We start from the raw sequence: 17,097 nt of genomic DNA, 5'->3' as shown, positions 1-17,097 counted from the left end.
TGTGGAGAAGAAACATGTGGATAATTTTTGTAAAAGTGTTCTGAATCCATGAGTGTCTATTCCTACTGTTAATAGCTCTGTGATGGTTAATTTTACTTGTCAACTTGGCCAGATTATGGTACCCAAATACAGTTATGTATCACTTAATGACAGTAACACATTATAAGAAATGTATCTTTAGTCAATTTCATTGTGGAAACATCATAGAATGTACTTATACAAACCAACATACTGAGGCTATGTGATATAGCCTATTGCTTCTAGGCTACAAACCTGTAAAGAGTATCATTGTACTCAATGTTGTAGGTAATTGTAACACAATAAGTATTTGCATATCTAAACATACCTAAACATAGAAAAATTCAGTAAAAATTTGGTATAAAAGATAAAAATGGTATACCTTAAAAGGGGCTTATTACTGAAAACTTGCAGAACTGGAAGTTGCTCTGGGTGAGTCAGTGAGTGGTGAGTAAATGTGAAGGCCTAGATATTACTGTGCACTACCATAGACCTTATAAACACTGTGCACTTAGAATACACTAAATTTATTTTTAAAATTTCTTCTTCGGTAACAAATTGTTATTAGCTTACTGAAATTTTTTATTTTATAAATTTTTTATTATAAATTTTTTGACTTTTTTATAATAATAGCTTAAAACAAAAACACTATACTGCTGTACAAAGTATTTTCTTTGTGTAATTATTTGGTAAACTTTTGCTTTTTTTTATTAAATTTTTTTGTTTTTTTAACATTTTGTTAAAAACTAAAAAAGCTACACATTACCCTACATGGTCAGAATCATCATCAAAACTGTCTTCCACCTTCACATTTTGTCCCACTAGGTCTTCAGGGGCAATAACGTGCATGGAGCTGTCATCTGATCTGATAATAATGCTTCTTCTGGAATGCCTATTGAATGACCTGCCTGAGGCTCTTTTACAGTTAACATGCATATGTTACATATACATATATGTATGTAGATACATCAAATATATAAATACATAATATGTATTACATTATAAAATATTTATATAAAATATATATAACATAAAATGTGCATGTGTATTTCGGTTTATGTATTTATCAAGTTATACTTTCTTATATATTTGTTATGTGTGTACATATGTGTATGTGTGTGTGTGTATAAAGTACAAAGAGTATAATCTGAAATGACAATAGAAAGTATTGTATGGTAAATATGTAAACCGGTAATAAGCTAGTTATTTATTATCATTACCAAGTATTATGTACTCTGCATAATTGTATGTATTATACTTTTAAACAACTGGCAGCACAACAGGTTTGTTTACACCAGCATCACCAGAGAGATGTAAAGAACGTGTTGTGCTAGGATGATAGGATGACTACAACATCGCTAGGTGGTAGGAACTTTTCAACTGCATTGTAATTTTATGGAACCACTGTTGTACGTGTGGTCCATCGACTGAAAACATCTTTATGCAGTGCATGACTGCATTTATGCAGTCCAGATGTTGCTGTGAAAGTTTTATTTAGATGTGATTCACATTAAAATCAGTACATTTTGAGTAAGGGAGATTACCCTTTATAAAGTAGTTGGGCCTCAACCAATCAGATGAGCACTTGAAAAATTGAGTGAGGTCTCTCTAGGAAGAAGGGACTCAGGCTCCAGACTGCCTTTGGCCTCAAGACTGAAACATCAACTCTTCCCCAGTTCCATAGCTACCAGTCTGCCCTGCAGATTTTGAACTTTCCAGCTCCTACAATATCATATGATTTAATTCTCTTTTCCATTTCTGTCTCTCTTATCTACCTATCCCTCTACTTCTCTGTCAGTCAGCATCTATATGTCCACCCATTTATCTTGTTGGCTGTGTTTCTGTGGAGTACTGTTACCTGTTACTAACACAAGTCACAGAGTAGCTTGCTCCCTTGCTTCTACCCCAGATCTCCCATGCCAATATTAATGTGTTAATATATAATATTATGTAATTACATAGTTGTATATTACATATTAATATGGCATATTAATACATATATATATGTATTCCAAAGTCTGGAAACTGACCTTGTCTTCTCTATTTTATTGTAACTTCTTAAAGACTGGGAGTTCATTCATCAGGTTTATAAAACCCTACATTTTGTGTTACTGCATCTTCAGTAGAGTTTAACTGTTCTGTGAATATAATGTTCAATATTTTACTCTTTGGGCTTGTATACAGAATATTATACAATATATATTCTGAAAATATAGTTACGTATTTCCAATAGGAAATGTATGACTGAGCATGATGTAGAAAATTAACACATGAAGTACTAGGATTTTCAGCTCATTATTCTCAGTGCAGTGTTCAGAATTGTTTCTAGGGACCAGGGTCAATTATTGGAAATAGGTAATTTTAGATAATAGTTGCTAAAAAGCTCTTCCAGATGTAGGATAACCTGTGTATTTGAGGAATGTACATTCCATGACATACAGAAAATATGCTACTTTTTCACTATATATGGCCTGCATTTTTTATTTTCCATTCTGCCCTGCACTTTACTGCCTCTTTGTCTTCTCCTGCCCCCACCATTTACTAATTGATGCATGAATCAAAATATTTCCCAGTCTTACAGGTTTCAGGTTAAATGCAATTTCTGTCATGAAGTCTTTCTTAGTTTCCCCTAACTAAAAATAATCTCTACTATTTCTATTTCTCTTTATATCCCTTCTACATTTTATTAATTTCCAGTTATATTATGTATATGTTCAAACTAAGAAGTCTCCATTTTCATCCTATAAACCCAGTACATTATAAAAGTAATAAAAATGCTGAAAAAATATTTGCTAAAAAATTAATTGATAAATGCATATGATGTTATGTGCCTTTGACAATCTACGTTCATAGACATAAAAAGAGAGCACAAAGGGTTAGTAGCTGAATCCAGAATATGTGTCTACTTTTTTAATCTCTCTCATGTATTGCTGATGACTTCAATGCTTTAAGCAACTGGCATAACCTCTTTTCTCCTTATTTCTCTATTTCAAACATAGAAGAACACCAAATTTTTTATTTACTCTATCCTGCTAGAATTCGGACGTTGGTGCTTGTACAATAATTAAGCAAACTGGAGCTGATACCTATATACTTTTACCACTAAAGGTGTTTGTTTGTCCTGTGGATTAACTATACTTGTACTTTTTCTTCACATGTCTATAACTCTGTTATTTGAATTACTGCTAAAAATTATTAAGTCTACCATTCTGTTCTTGCCATGTGACTAGACACTTTTGGAAGACATCAATGATAGCATAGGAAGAACAAATCAGGGTTAATCAAATTTAATGATGAAATTATGCACCTAGGTTAATTGCTTTGGCAGGTCTTGAATTTTGTGTGAAGTTTCTCCCATTACTAGAAAGGCAGTAATATTGAATTAACTAGTACTTTGAAATGTGAGATACAGTGCATAATTGCAAACTGACAATGTAGTAATGAGACTGCACTATACACTTATCAATTATGGTTTGATTTTATTAAGTTAGGAATCAAAATGACTCACTTCACACTTATTCATTAATGCTGTTTTGTCAGTTAACTTGCAAGGAGATACAGTACATTCTGTAAAACACATTGGATGTCAAATTTTAAATGCACTGTTTCTTTTCTCAAAATGTTTATCCTAGAAGTTATTGTATTTGTTGTTCTAAGTAAATAGAAGTTTCGTTTTATGTTTTTCTTTTGCTTATTTCTTATTATAACCTGTGAATAGGAACAAGAGCAGTTTGGTCATTTTCTGGAAATTACACTAATACAAATGAGCAAACAAAACTGAATTTTTTTTGATTACATGTAACATGACATGGACTTTAATGATCTTATATCAGTGAGGCATTTATTAAAAATTGGCAATTTATAAGGGCTTAGAAGTATTAGCTTCTGCGAAGGCCTTGTGAAGGTCGGCTTATCAAGACATATGTCTTTCTCTTCTTGATATTAGATTGAGGGAACAACTGTGAGTAGAAAACTTTTTCTGTTTCTGATCCCTTGGAAGTCATAGGTCTTCTAATGGTGATTAGCACTTTCAGAATCAGGGATTCTAGAGAAAGTCCTGCCAGATGCTAAGTAGTATTGACAGCTGCTTTGGAAATCCCAGCCCTAGACAAATTAGTTCTCAAGTGCCACCTTTAATGTCCTGTTAGTTAGGAACACTGCAGCTAAGTATAACTGCCAAGTAGCATCGCATTCCCCCTACCAACCAATGTTGAATATTTGCCTAGCCACAGTCATGAGTGGTATCAAACAGTTTCTGATGTTTGATCTCATGCAAAAATACAACATAATTCTGGGAAATAATGTTGAATACATGCTCTTTCCAGGGCATTTAGTTTACCATAGAAGGTGTATGAGTCTTCTGTTTCTATTTTCTATTAAAATTAGATACCATGTCATTAGTGTAGGTTGCACTGTTAGACTGAATGGTTGGTCATTTGTGTCAGGTGAAGAGGCTGCTTCCATAAATTATAACTGATTCCAAAGACAAGACATCTGGTCTTAGATCCAAGCATGCGGAGTGGGGATTAACGACAACTTCAGTGAAGCTGTCCAAGAATTTTTCACGAGGTTCAAGTAAATACACCAGTGATATTGTATATAAGGTTATCTTGGATCTCCTAAATGCATGCACAATTTATGTATTCCTCCATTAATATTACTCAATAAGATAATTAAACATCTACAGCATACATATGAATTATTATGTATTATGGGATGCGGTTTGCCTTATGACTCAGCTTGCACCATAAACACAGTATATCAGCAAGGTTGTGGCTATATATGATTTATAAGGCTTACCTGGTTGCAAAAGTGCTTTCAATCTGTATTCCACAGCACAGTTTGATCTGTGCCATCCCATATTAAGTTGCAAAAAAACAAAATTTTAATTATTTCCTTCTCTAAGGTACTTCAGCATGGCAATCAAAACTATGTAAAGAGAGAGTCATGATGCAAGCATTTTTGTGCACAAAAACTTCATGTTTTAAATAGATGTTAGGTAGGTAGATTGTTGGATGATTGCACATTACTTCCTTATATGAAGAAATTATTCATAATCATGCATGCATATATTTTAAGCCCTTTATAAAACACGTCTCATACTCAATTACATAGTTTTTGGCTTTATTTAATTTTAAACAATTATTATGTATGTGCTTTTCCAGAACTGTAAGATTGTTCATCCAAAATAGGTAAAATGAGGTACCCTCTCAATTTGTTTTTATATTCCAGTTAAGCAAATTATAATTTTAAGTAGTCTACCCAGAACCTAGGGATTCGACCTAGCTTCCTATAAATAAGTTGACTTCTAGTTTGTTTTCTAATTAATCTCTCATAATTTTTTTTCCATTTTTCTTTTATTGGACAAATTCCCAATTATACTTCCATTTCTTTGTTAAATATTTTCCTTCAGGAAAATTGGCCAATTGCTAATATGACATCCAGTACAAGTAATCAATCTTTCCCACCAGAAGTAACTTATATAATACCTCATATTTTTCAATTTATTTCTTCTTTTAGATATCAAAGTTATATACACACACATGCAAACATACATACACACACACATATATGCACACATATGTACACACACATATATATATATGTATTTTATATATATATATATATATATATATATATATATATATTTACTTCCTTTCCTTCATGGCATTGACCGCTGCATTCTTGTTCATTTTATTTATTTTAAATGCTTATAATTTTGCAGTTATTTTTTCAGGATATCAAAGGTAGATAATATCTAGTTATCTATTCCTGAATGTTCTCTGTTAATCATGAAATTTCCTAATTACAGTTACTTATTGACTATGGACAAAAGCTTTGCTCCAACTTTGGAACCCATCAGACTTCTTGATAATCGTCATTATATGCATTTGTTATGGGTGGGGACTTCAAGTTTAGCCTGCAGTCGCTCAATTTCCATATCAACTGCTTGTTAGTTCTGTGGTGTGAGAAGAATTTATTATTATTATTATTTTAAAGACTAGTCAAGTGCAGTAGTGAGAAAGGGGGAAACAGTAGAACAAGGAGTTTGATCTGTAACTGACTGCGAACAATCGAGATAACTCACTACTTTCGGACCAGCCGGTATGAGAAGAATTATTTTATATTTCTAGTAATACATGTTACTGCAAAATAATGATTATAGTAGTACATATTTCATAGTATTGCAATAAGGATTTAGTGACATGACACGTGCAAAGCTTTTAACATATGCTTGGCATTTTATAAGTGCTCAATAAGTTAGTTTGTGGTTGCTTTCAAACATTTTTGTAAAAGTAGATACAAATAACTGGAATTAACTTTTTGGACAAAGAACAATATAAGGGCTGTTATGCAATATTGGCTAATTTTTGCATCTAGATTTTTTTGTTTATGATTTTTGTGACAAACTATGTATAAATTAATATAATGTTAAAATTAAGACAATTTGCTTTTAAGTTTAATGAGTACATCCTACATACTATAAAATCTTGAGTAAAATTTACACACAAAAAATAAAAAAGAATAAAGCCACACTGGGCAACAATAACTACAAGAAATCTTGGATTTTATTTTACGTGACTCATGCAAAGAAAAAGATAGTTTAAAATAATTGCATTTTTTTCTCCAAAAAGACTGAGTTTAACTGTTACTTACTTTGAGAAACTTTACAACGTAAAAATTCAAACTTCTGAGAAAAACAACTAAAATAGTGACTTTTTTTAATATGTTTTTACTCTTCTTCTTATCTTTTAGGAATACACAATAGATATAATTTTTGCTCAAACCTGGTTTGACAGTCGTTTAAAATTCAATAGTACCATGAAAGTGCTTATGCTTAACAGTAATATGGTTGGAAAAATTTGGATTCCTGACACTTTCTTCCGAAACTCAAGAAAATCTGATGCTCACTGGATAACAACCCCTAATCGTCTGCTTCGAATTTGGAATGATGGACGAGTTCTATATACTCTGAGGTAATATTGGTTTTAAAATCTGCAGTTGCTCTCATTTATTTTCCATACTAATATTTAATCAACTCCTAATTTTTCCTTTCTCAAAGTTGCAAAGCCAAAAATATGGAGCTCCTTTCACATGCTAAAATATAAAATAGTGAAATATTTTGGCAATACTTTTTAAAGCTCAAAGGTATTATTATGTGAAAAGGACTAAAAACAAAGAGAAAAAATTCTTTTATTTTCTTCTTTGGAAGCAGAAGAAGTTGCAGCATAAAGATTATGATTTTCTTAACCTGCAATGCAAGTAATTGAGTAAGATTTTCTCTAGAAACCCACCCTGCTATAAAATGTCATAATATCTAATTTTCAATGGTGTAGTAAAACATTCCTAAGAAAGGATTAAATGAAGGTTGGTGTATAAGGTTCAAGTTTATTTAACTCATTTCCATGAACATATCTGCTTATAAAGAACCATCCTTCATGGAAAGATGTAATAAATTAAGAGAAAAAAATACCATACTTAACCATTTATAATTGGCTAATCTGTTGTTTTTGCACGTGTTTGTGCATGTGTATTTGTGAAGATATTGAAGTATGAAATATTAAATGTAAACACAGAGATTATATAGAAGTATATACAGAGGTAATGTAATTGACTGAAGAGGAAATTGTTAGAATTATCATATTTATATATAAATGTTATATTATTACTATATACTACTTTAGAATCGTTGTTATATTCTAATATGTCACAATCTATTATCATATGACAGAATCTTGTTTTAAAATTAGGCAAGAGATTTTTAATGCTTCAAATTATTTCTCTTTATTTATGCTTATTTTTTTTCCATCTAAATAGACTGACAATTAATGCAGAATGTTATCTTCAGCTTCATAACTTTCCTATGGATGAACATTCCTGTCCACTGGAATTTTCAAGCTGTAAGTGACAAAACACTTGATAATTTCATAGAATTTTAGCCTTAGAAACTGTTTATTTAAAAATGAAATGAAAGAAAACAAATTATAATTTTCAGAAGTGAAAATGATGTTCAGTTCTTTTAGATAAAATAATTACAAATAATATATTTCCTTCTTGCTTTTATATTAAAAGGTTTCAATTAATGTGTACTGAATGCATATATTTTACTAAAACATTACTTATAGCTTCTAGTTTTATTCCAAAGCTATTTGCTTATTTTTATTAAATAAAGGAGTATTAAAGATAGATTTTTATTCAAATGTTTTTATGCAGCCACGAATAAAAAAGTTGATTCGAATTATATTCATCTTCCTGAAGGCAAGATTTAACTTTATTACATTAGATTTTGAAATCTGTTTCAAAAATTGGTTTGGCAAACAGTATTTATTGCATGAATAGCAAATATTTGAGACTAATAAGTCAAAAAAACCAAGGTAGAAATAAGTTGATTTTAATTAAAAAATGATTGATTCATAGGAATATGGTTAGAGCTGAATAATTTTAGTATACAAACCTGGTATTTTCTTTCAAGAAAATAATTATAACCTTTCCAAAGCCATATTAATTTTATTTCATATTTACTAACATCTTACCCTCACACATATTTTTATAAAGGTGTTTTTCTAGATACATACAATTGTCTTAAAAACATATAAAATGACATAAAAATGTGGTTGCCTATATCGACAAATTGTCAGATGCTATTTTCCTTCTTTTAAAATTTGTTGTTTTCACAAATCTCATTCTAGAATCTATTAGTGGTAGAGTGTAATATGATAATTAATTTATACGTATAACCCTATTTTTTCACTTACTACATTTCCACATATTTTTTGCCTTTTATTAGTGATGATGAAATTTCTTAATGATTTGTCTCATTAAAGTATTCTTTTATATTAATGAGCTATGTACTGCTTTGATTTTTAAACAGTAACTTCAAAATGAATAAAACAGCCAAAGAGCAACAAATACTTGATTGATAGGATTACTCAAGGAAAAGTTCACATGCAAATAGTTGATAGCAGTTGTTGTACTTCATTCTAGGAGTCATTCTTAAATTTTCATGTGGTATTTTTGTGTTTTGATTGTTGTCAATGGTAATTAATCATATATCTCTGTGAATATAATTGGGTGTCAATAACACACATATAATAATGATAGCTATTTTCTTTTAGACAAACTACATGGGTCCAGTAGAGAATTAAGCCATCTGCATCTACTATTTCACAACAAATATGCGTGGAAGATTTAATTACAGTCCCAATTTTAAAAGTCAATATCATAAGATTCAGAGTGGCTATTTGCCAACCATGTTTATTTGTGCCCACACTACTGTATACTATGTCTATACTCTAATGACTCTAAAACTTTTTTAAAATAAAGAAAGAAACTATAGAGGCCAGGTGCGGTGGTTCACCCTTGTAATCCCGGAACTTTGGGAGGCTGAGGCGGGCTAATCACCTGAAGTCAGGAGTTCAAGACCAGCCTGGCCAGTATGATGAAACCCTGTCTCTACTAAAAATAGAAAAATTAGCCAGGCATAGTGGCATGCACCTGTAATCCAGGCTACTCAGGAGGCTGAGACAGGAGAATCACTTGAACCTGGGAGACAGATGTTGTCCTGAGCCGAAATCGTGTCATTGCACTACAGCCTGGGCAACAAGAGCCAAATTCCATCCCAAAAAGAAAAGAAAAGAAAGAAAGAAACTATGAAAATCAAGATAGCTACAACCCTAGAGAGCAAGTGAAAGAAGATGGAGAAGAGGAAAGACAAAATAGGTTATTAAATAGATCAGTAGAGATGATAACTATTTCATTGCATGACTAATAGAGATCTTAGTGCAAAATATATATTATTTTGGAAATATTGAGTATACTATTTTTGAAATTTCAAGTTAATTAGTGGATTCTATTTCTGTAATGTGGTAGACCAATCTTTCTGTTGAAAACAAAAATGTTATACAATTAAAATCTTCTAAAAACATGTATGTGATGACAAATGCAAAGAACTTTTTAGCTACAAACATTTACATGAAAACTATAAACAAGGAAGGTAAATTTGCAACCTATCATGACCTGAAGACATTGACAAAACGTGATAATTTCCTTAAAGTTTTGGGATGGAAGTGTAATAGAACATAATCTCCACATAAAGTCTGGATACAAAAGTCTGGGCAGTTGAGATCACATGAAGAATTACCTACCTACACACACACACACACACACACACACACACACACACACCCCAAAAGCTAAAAGGGAAGTTGCCTCTAAAATCAGTATACCAGGGTGAAATAATTCTTCTTGAGAGAATCTAATTATAAGTCTACCCTTAAGTAGATTTTTAGCCCAATTTTTTTCACTGGGTTGGTTCAAAAAGTCCTCAAAGACATTCCTTACACAAGGCAGAAGCAAATATATCTTTTGAAAGATAAAAGGATAAATCTCTGTTCCAGACATCTACAAAGTAGACAAAAACATTTTCAACACAAATAACTAACAAAGGACTAGAAGCAATGACAACAAAAGCCAAAATAGACAAATGGGATCTAATTAAACATAAGAGTTTCTGTATAACAAAAGAAACAATCATTAGAGTGAACTGGCAACCAATAGAATGGGAAAAAATTTTTGCAATCTATCCATCTGACAAAGGACTTATATCCAGAATCTACAAAGAACAGAAACCAATTTACAAGAAACAAACAAACAAACCCATTCAAAAGTGGTGAAGGATATGAACAGATACTTTTCAAAAGAAGACATTTATGAGGCCAACAAACATATGAAAAATGCTCATCATCACTGATCATTAGAGAAATGCAAATCAAAACAACACTGAGATACCATCTCATGCCAGTTAGAATGGCAATCTTTAAAAAATCTGGAGACAACAGATGCTGGAGAGGATGTGGAGAAATAGGAACACTTTTACACTCTTGGTGGGAGTGTAAATTAGTTCAACCATTGTGGAAGACAGTGTGGTGATTCCTCAAGAATCTAGAACTAGAAATACCATTTGATCTACAATCTCATTACTGGGTATATACCCAAAGGATTATAAATCATTCTATTATAAAGACATATGCACATGTCTTTTATTGTGGCACTGTTTACAATAGCAAAGACCTGAAACCAACCCAAATGCCCATCAAGGATAGACTTGACAAAGAAAATGTGGCACACATACACCATGGAATAATATACAGCCATAAAAAAGGATGAGTTCATGTCCTTTGCAGGGACATGGATGAATCTGGAAACCATCATTCTCAGCAAATTGACACAAGAACAGAAAAACAAACACTGCATGTTTTCACTCATAGGCAGTTGTTGAACATTGAGAACACATGGGCACAGGGAAAGGAACATCACACACTGGGGTCTGTTGGGGGGTGGGGGCCTAAGGGAGGGACAGCAGGGGGTGGGGAGGTTGGGGAGGGATAACATTGGGAGAAACGCCTGATGTAGGTGATAGGGGGATTTAGGCAGCAAACTACCATGGCATGTGTGTACCTATGCAAGAATCCTGCAAGATCTGCACATGTACCCCAGAACTTAAAGAACAATTTTTAAAAAAAAGAGGAAAATAAGAGAAAGTAAAAATAAATAATGGGCAATTGAACAAGCAGTTCCTCAAAGAAGCAGTCCAAGAACCTAATAAACATACTTTTTAAATGCTGGGTTTTATTAGTAATCAGGAGAATGTGAAACAAAACACACTTCATGGATTAGTAAAAATGAAGAAGGCTGTATATATCAAGATTAATGAGAATACGCATTCATGTGAATTTTCACACTCTGTCTGATAAGAGAATATGTTAGTGGCCAGGCATGGTGTCTTATGCCTATAATCCCAGCAGTTTGGGAGGCCGAGAGGAGTGGATCACCTGATGTCAGAAGGACAAGAATAGCCTGACCAAAATGGCAAAACCTTGTCTCTACTAAAAATGCAAAACAATTAGCCAGGCATGGTGGCAAGCACCTGTAGCCACAGCTACTTGGGAGGCTGAGGCATGAGAATTGCTTGAACCTGGGCAGCAGAGGTTGGCAGCGAGCCGAGATCATGCCACTGCACTCCAGCCTGGGTGACGGAGTGAGACTCTGTCTCAATTAAAAGAGATAGACAGAGAGAGAGAGAGAGAGAGAGAGAGAGAGAGAGAGAGAGAGAGAGAGAATATATTAGTATACGCTCCATGGAAAAAAGATTGGCACATGGGCACTACCTCATAAAGTTGACATTATATGTAACCCATGACCCAGCTACTCCATACCTAGGTGTATATCCTAGAGTAGCCCTCTCATATACACTTTTGAGGATGCATGTATAATAATGTTACTAGCAGCAATGTTGGTTATAGCCAACAGAAAATATCACAAATGTCTAAAACAGTATAATGGATAAATTTTGATATGTTTTTACAAGGGAAGAAATTTAGCAACATATAACAATATTGATGACTATCATAATATATTTTAAAAAGATGTTCTTAGACAAGGTAGCATGAGGAAAAAGAAGAAAAAAAGTATGCAAAATAATGCCTTAAGTATGGCAATGATCAAATAAAGTTCAAAGGAACCCAAACTATGCTATACTTTTCAAAGATGCATATGAAAAATCTATATCAAAAAGAAAAGATCATCACAGAAATCGGGATAGTTGTTACCTCTAGATTGTAAAGAGAGTACTATATTGGGGTGGACATACTGGGTTTCATATATGTTATCAAGGTTCTATTTCTTAATTTAAGTAGGTTACATGGTATATCATTATTTGATCCATGTATGATTATTCATTAAACTATGCTTATTTATATTTATTGTATGCAAATGTTCTATGTTTGACATATCTAATAATAAAAAAGGAGGAAGAAGTTCCAATAATTTACCATTGGATAATGTTGGTATTACAATGTTATCAAATTTGGATCTCGCTAATCTAAGTATTTTTATTTTTTCTGTAGATGGATACCCTAAAAATGAAATTGAGTATAAGTGGAAAAAGCCCTCTGTAGAAGTGGCTGATCCTAAATACTGGAGATTATATCAGTTTGCATTTGTAGGGTTACGGAACTCTACTGAAATCTCTCACACAATCTCTGGTAAAGACAATACTCAAATAGTGAATTATGTCAGCATTAAATCACATTTGTATTTTAAATATATGGATTGAGATTTATATTTTATAGTCAAAATATTTTTTTTCCAGGGGATTATGTTATCATGACAATTTTTTTTGACCTGAGCAGAAGAATGGGATATTTCACTATTCAGACCTACATTCCGTGCATTCTGACAGTTGTTCTTTCTTGGGTGTCATTTTGGATCAATAAAGATGCAGTACCTGCAAGAACATCATTGGGTATGCCACAAAATATTATGCTATAATGCCCTAGAATTTTAAAAATAATTTTAATGTGATAAAAGTTTATACTCATATTTATTAGAAATATTCTTGTAGACTACAATCAGGTAAAAATGGACAGAAACCATAGGACAGCACCATATTGAAAGAGATATGTACAAAAACAAGTAGAAACTGGAATTGTAAAGAACTTGAAATTTTAGAAAATTCTTTCTTTTTTTCCTGCTAATTAAGGCCAAGGGAAGCATAGATACATCACAGGAATCAATACATGAAAATCATACATAATCCCTAAATCTTATTTTGGTTGAGATTAAACGTTTATTTAATGAGGTGTGCAGATGGCTTTGAAATAACCTGCTCTTAGAACATTGCCAGTGAAGTGAACTGCTCCAAAGGGCAAGTAGCTGAAAGGAACAAGAAGCTCTCTGGCTTCTGTCATATGTAAAATGTGTACTTACTCTGTGAACACTTGAGAGTTGTCTGTATAATAACATTGATTAACGGGGTAGTTGTAATTCATACTTGGCAAAACAGACTTTTGCTCTTTTTCTGTGGCAATCTATTGCAATAATCAAATCATATAACAAAATAAGTGACTAATTATGATACAGTTATTTAAGAAAATGATAACCTGCATTCAGGTATTGATACACAAAGAAAACTTGCTAATCAATTGATTGACCCCTCAAAACAGTGAACAACATGAATCACATTGCTGATAATTGTATCTTAAAAGTATATAAAGGTGAGATGGTTTCCATTTTTAACCACAAGGAAGTTTCTATGTGATTTCTATGATAGATCGTAAATAATTCCATCTAATAAGTATAGTAAAATGCAGGTCACATAAAAGTGACAAAGACAATGCTTGAGGAACACAGGTCTCTACTTGAAAATGAAGTTCTCTTGGGTGTTGAAACAGAAGTAGTGGCATAGTGGACAAAATCCATTCATGCCTTAATTTTGTTTCCTTTCATTGTTTCAAATTATTTTACATCCTAAGTTGTATAAATTATTTTAGGTTCTTTGTATGCTACTATAACTTAAACATGATATTTTTTGCTTCTATTTCCATATTTTTCTGGGAATGTAAGTTAGTATAACCACTATGGATAACAGTTTGGAAGTTACTCAAAGATAAATTTGAATGGATTATTTATACCACTGGATTTGTATAAAGCTGTATGCTGGAGTTTCATGAAGAGAAAAACCAATTGTAAAGTCGTTTTTGCATAGATTTATTTTTATTCAATATTAGCATATCAGTTGTAAAGATAAGTACAGCCAGATGTTACTTGACAAATATCTCTTGTAATTGTGGACCCTACAACTATTTTAAATATACATACACATACATATCATTGAAGGACAATTTGCTGAACTTAATGAACTCAACCTTGCATGTTACTAAAATTTATCAAATACTTTCTATAAAACAAGCAGTGTTTTTGGTGATGCAGTGTTAACAGTGAATACAATTTTAAAACATTCATGTTTATGCTGTTTACATTTTAGAAGAGAAAACAGGCAATGTAAAAATATAAAAAGCATACAATAAAATTTTAGTGAGTCATGAAGTCTGTGAGGAGATAGCAAAATCAATGTTCAGAAAATGACAGGATGTGAGTGGTGTGATGTTTGCTATTTTATATTGTGGAGTCTCAGTAGATATCTCTGAGAATGTGACATTTGAGCAGTAACCCAGTGAAATGTGGTGCTAGCCTGGTGGATATTGAACAGAAAAATATTTCAGGCAGGGAGAACCATATGGTTCTGAAGCCAGATCTTTCTGCTATGCCATGCTTGGGGTTCAAAAAGATGACAAATGTGGTTGGAGCTGAATGAATAGTCATAGAAAATACATTTGGAAAAGTGGACAATAGTTAGATTATATAAGATTTGTGGGCTATTTTAAGGACTTCAAATTTTATTTCAAATGTGATGGGAGACTATTGTAGGATCTTGAGTAGGAGAAGCCATGGAGAAAATAGCAATGATATCCAAAATGTTTTCTCGATATCCTGTTAACATCCTAAATGTTTTTTATTATGATGGACTCAGAAATATTTTAATAGAAAATCCACCATGTTCTTCTCAAGGTAATCACAGGAATAATAATTACTAAATTAAATAAATATCTGAAAGCAAAGTTCTGCTTAGTTTTTCTTGTCTTATTAAAAAAAGATAATAGCAACTTGCAGTCATGGATAATAAAATCAAACTATACATTGGATTTAATAATTTTTAAGTAGATAGGGGACATAATTGTGGAGGCAAGAAACACTTTGGAAACCTACCTTGGACTAACTATGGGAACAATGTCATTTAATAAGCTTGTGTGGGAGTTGAGGGAAAGAAAATCTTGTATATATTATTTTTTTTAGCCTTTACCATAACAAAGCCTTTAAAATATAGATTTGGCTTCAAAATAATTGAAGTAAAAGCTGTTAGGAATAATAAGAGAAATGGACAAATCTGCAATCATTACTGTTTTCTTATTTGTAGTTAGAACTACAAGAAAAAATTGATCAGGATATAGACACTTCGAAAAATAAGTATTATCAACAACTTTACCTGATTGATGTTTATAGAACACTCCACCTAACTTCAGAATACACAATATTTTCAAGTGCATATGGAACATTAAACAAGATCTTACAAATATTCAAAACACAACAATTTTCGGAGTATATTTTCTAACAAAAATGGAAGTAAATTAAAAATTAATCAAAAATATAACCGATAATGGCCTTGTATATTTTAAAATTTAAAAAACTAATTAAATTAGGTATCTTCTGTATATTTACTACAAGTACAAAGCAAGATATTATTTATTTTTTTTTTAATGAGAGGCACAAAGCAGTTGAAAATCTTTGTTAAGGTCACAGAGCTAATAGGTAGAAGGGTAAGAGACTGAACCTAAATTTGTCCTATAATTCCAAATTCATCACAACTGTGTCACCTTCTTAATGTTTTCTCTAATCCTAAGAAGTGATAAAAGTGAAGCGATAGGTGTGTGAGTAGAATTGTCAGGGTATGTTTCAGTGGAGACATGAAGGGAAGAGGTGGCTGTTACTGCCTTCACTATACCACAGAGACTATGTTGCTGCAGCTCTTTTTGGTTTATTTTTCATCATAGATGTTGCCATTCTGTAAATATTGGTCAAATTAAGAAGCATTTAGCTTATATTTTAGTACTTTTAAGAGAGCAAACAATTCTCCTCATAGGGCCATATTTTCTGGGAAAAAGAATGAGAATTATGTAAGTTTAGGTTTAAAAATATATAGCATGTGCATCTGTAATTTAGGGGACATTAGATTAACTGTGGTAAGAACCACACAAAGACAGATGAGAGACAAACCCCTTCAAGGACACACATACAGGGGTGGGGCCCTAGAGGACCTCCCAATTATACATTCTGACTTCTCAAAAATAAAACGATTTACTCTGTGCTTTCAAAGCAGTATTCCCTTGATATAACTGTGCCAGTATTCCTCACTTAAACATTAAGATTAAAAAGTAGCTATGCCAAAGTTTGTTCCCATCCTATGCACAATGAAATGCCAGCAATTCTGGTTATGGAAATAGTTTCTGCAGGGGCAGAAGTGGAGAGTTTCCGAGGTCCTTTGGAAAGTCACATCCCTGTATCCTGGAGCCGGAGGGCAGGGTGTGTGTGGACAAACTGCTAACCTAAGTGTCTCAGCCTTGACTCGAAGATAAATTCTTCTGGGCATTCGCACGAATCCCACCCAAGCAACCTTTCTGTACA

At 32.4% G+C, this 17,097-nt stretch overlaps 1 protein-coding gene across 1 annotated transcript in view; it reads left to right on the top strand.

Annotated features, from left to right (window-relative positions):
- GABRG1 (gamma-aminobutyric acid type A receptor subunit gamma1) overlaps positions 1-17,097 on the top strand; it is an 85,268-nt gene that overhangs the window by 54,065 nt on the left and 14,106 nt on the right. The window contains exons 4-7 of the mRNA XM_012441179.3: positions 6,775-6,995; positions 7,837-7,919; positions 12,924-13,061; positions 13,169-13,321. Of these exons, the coding sequence (XP_012296602.1) occupies positions 6,775-6,995; positions 7,837-7,919; positions 12,924-13,061; positions 13,169-13,321 (595 nt within the window). The remainder of the gene's footprint in view (positions 1-6,774; positions 6,996-7,836; positions 7,920-12,923; positions 13,062-13,168; positions 13,322-17,097) is intronic.

Source organism: Aotus nancymaae, unplaced genomic scaffold, assembly GCF_030222135.1.
Source record: "Aotus nancymaae isolate 86718 unplaced genomic scaffold, 86718_ANA_hifiasm-v0.15.2.pri h1tg000006l, whole genome shotgun sequence".
NCBI lineage: Eukaryota > Metazoa > Chordata > Mammalia > Primates > Aotidae > Aotus > Aotus nancymaae.
This window is presented reverse-complemented; position numbering and strand designations above follow the sequence as displayed.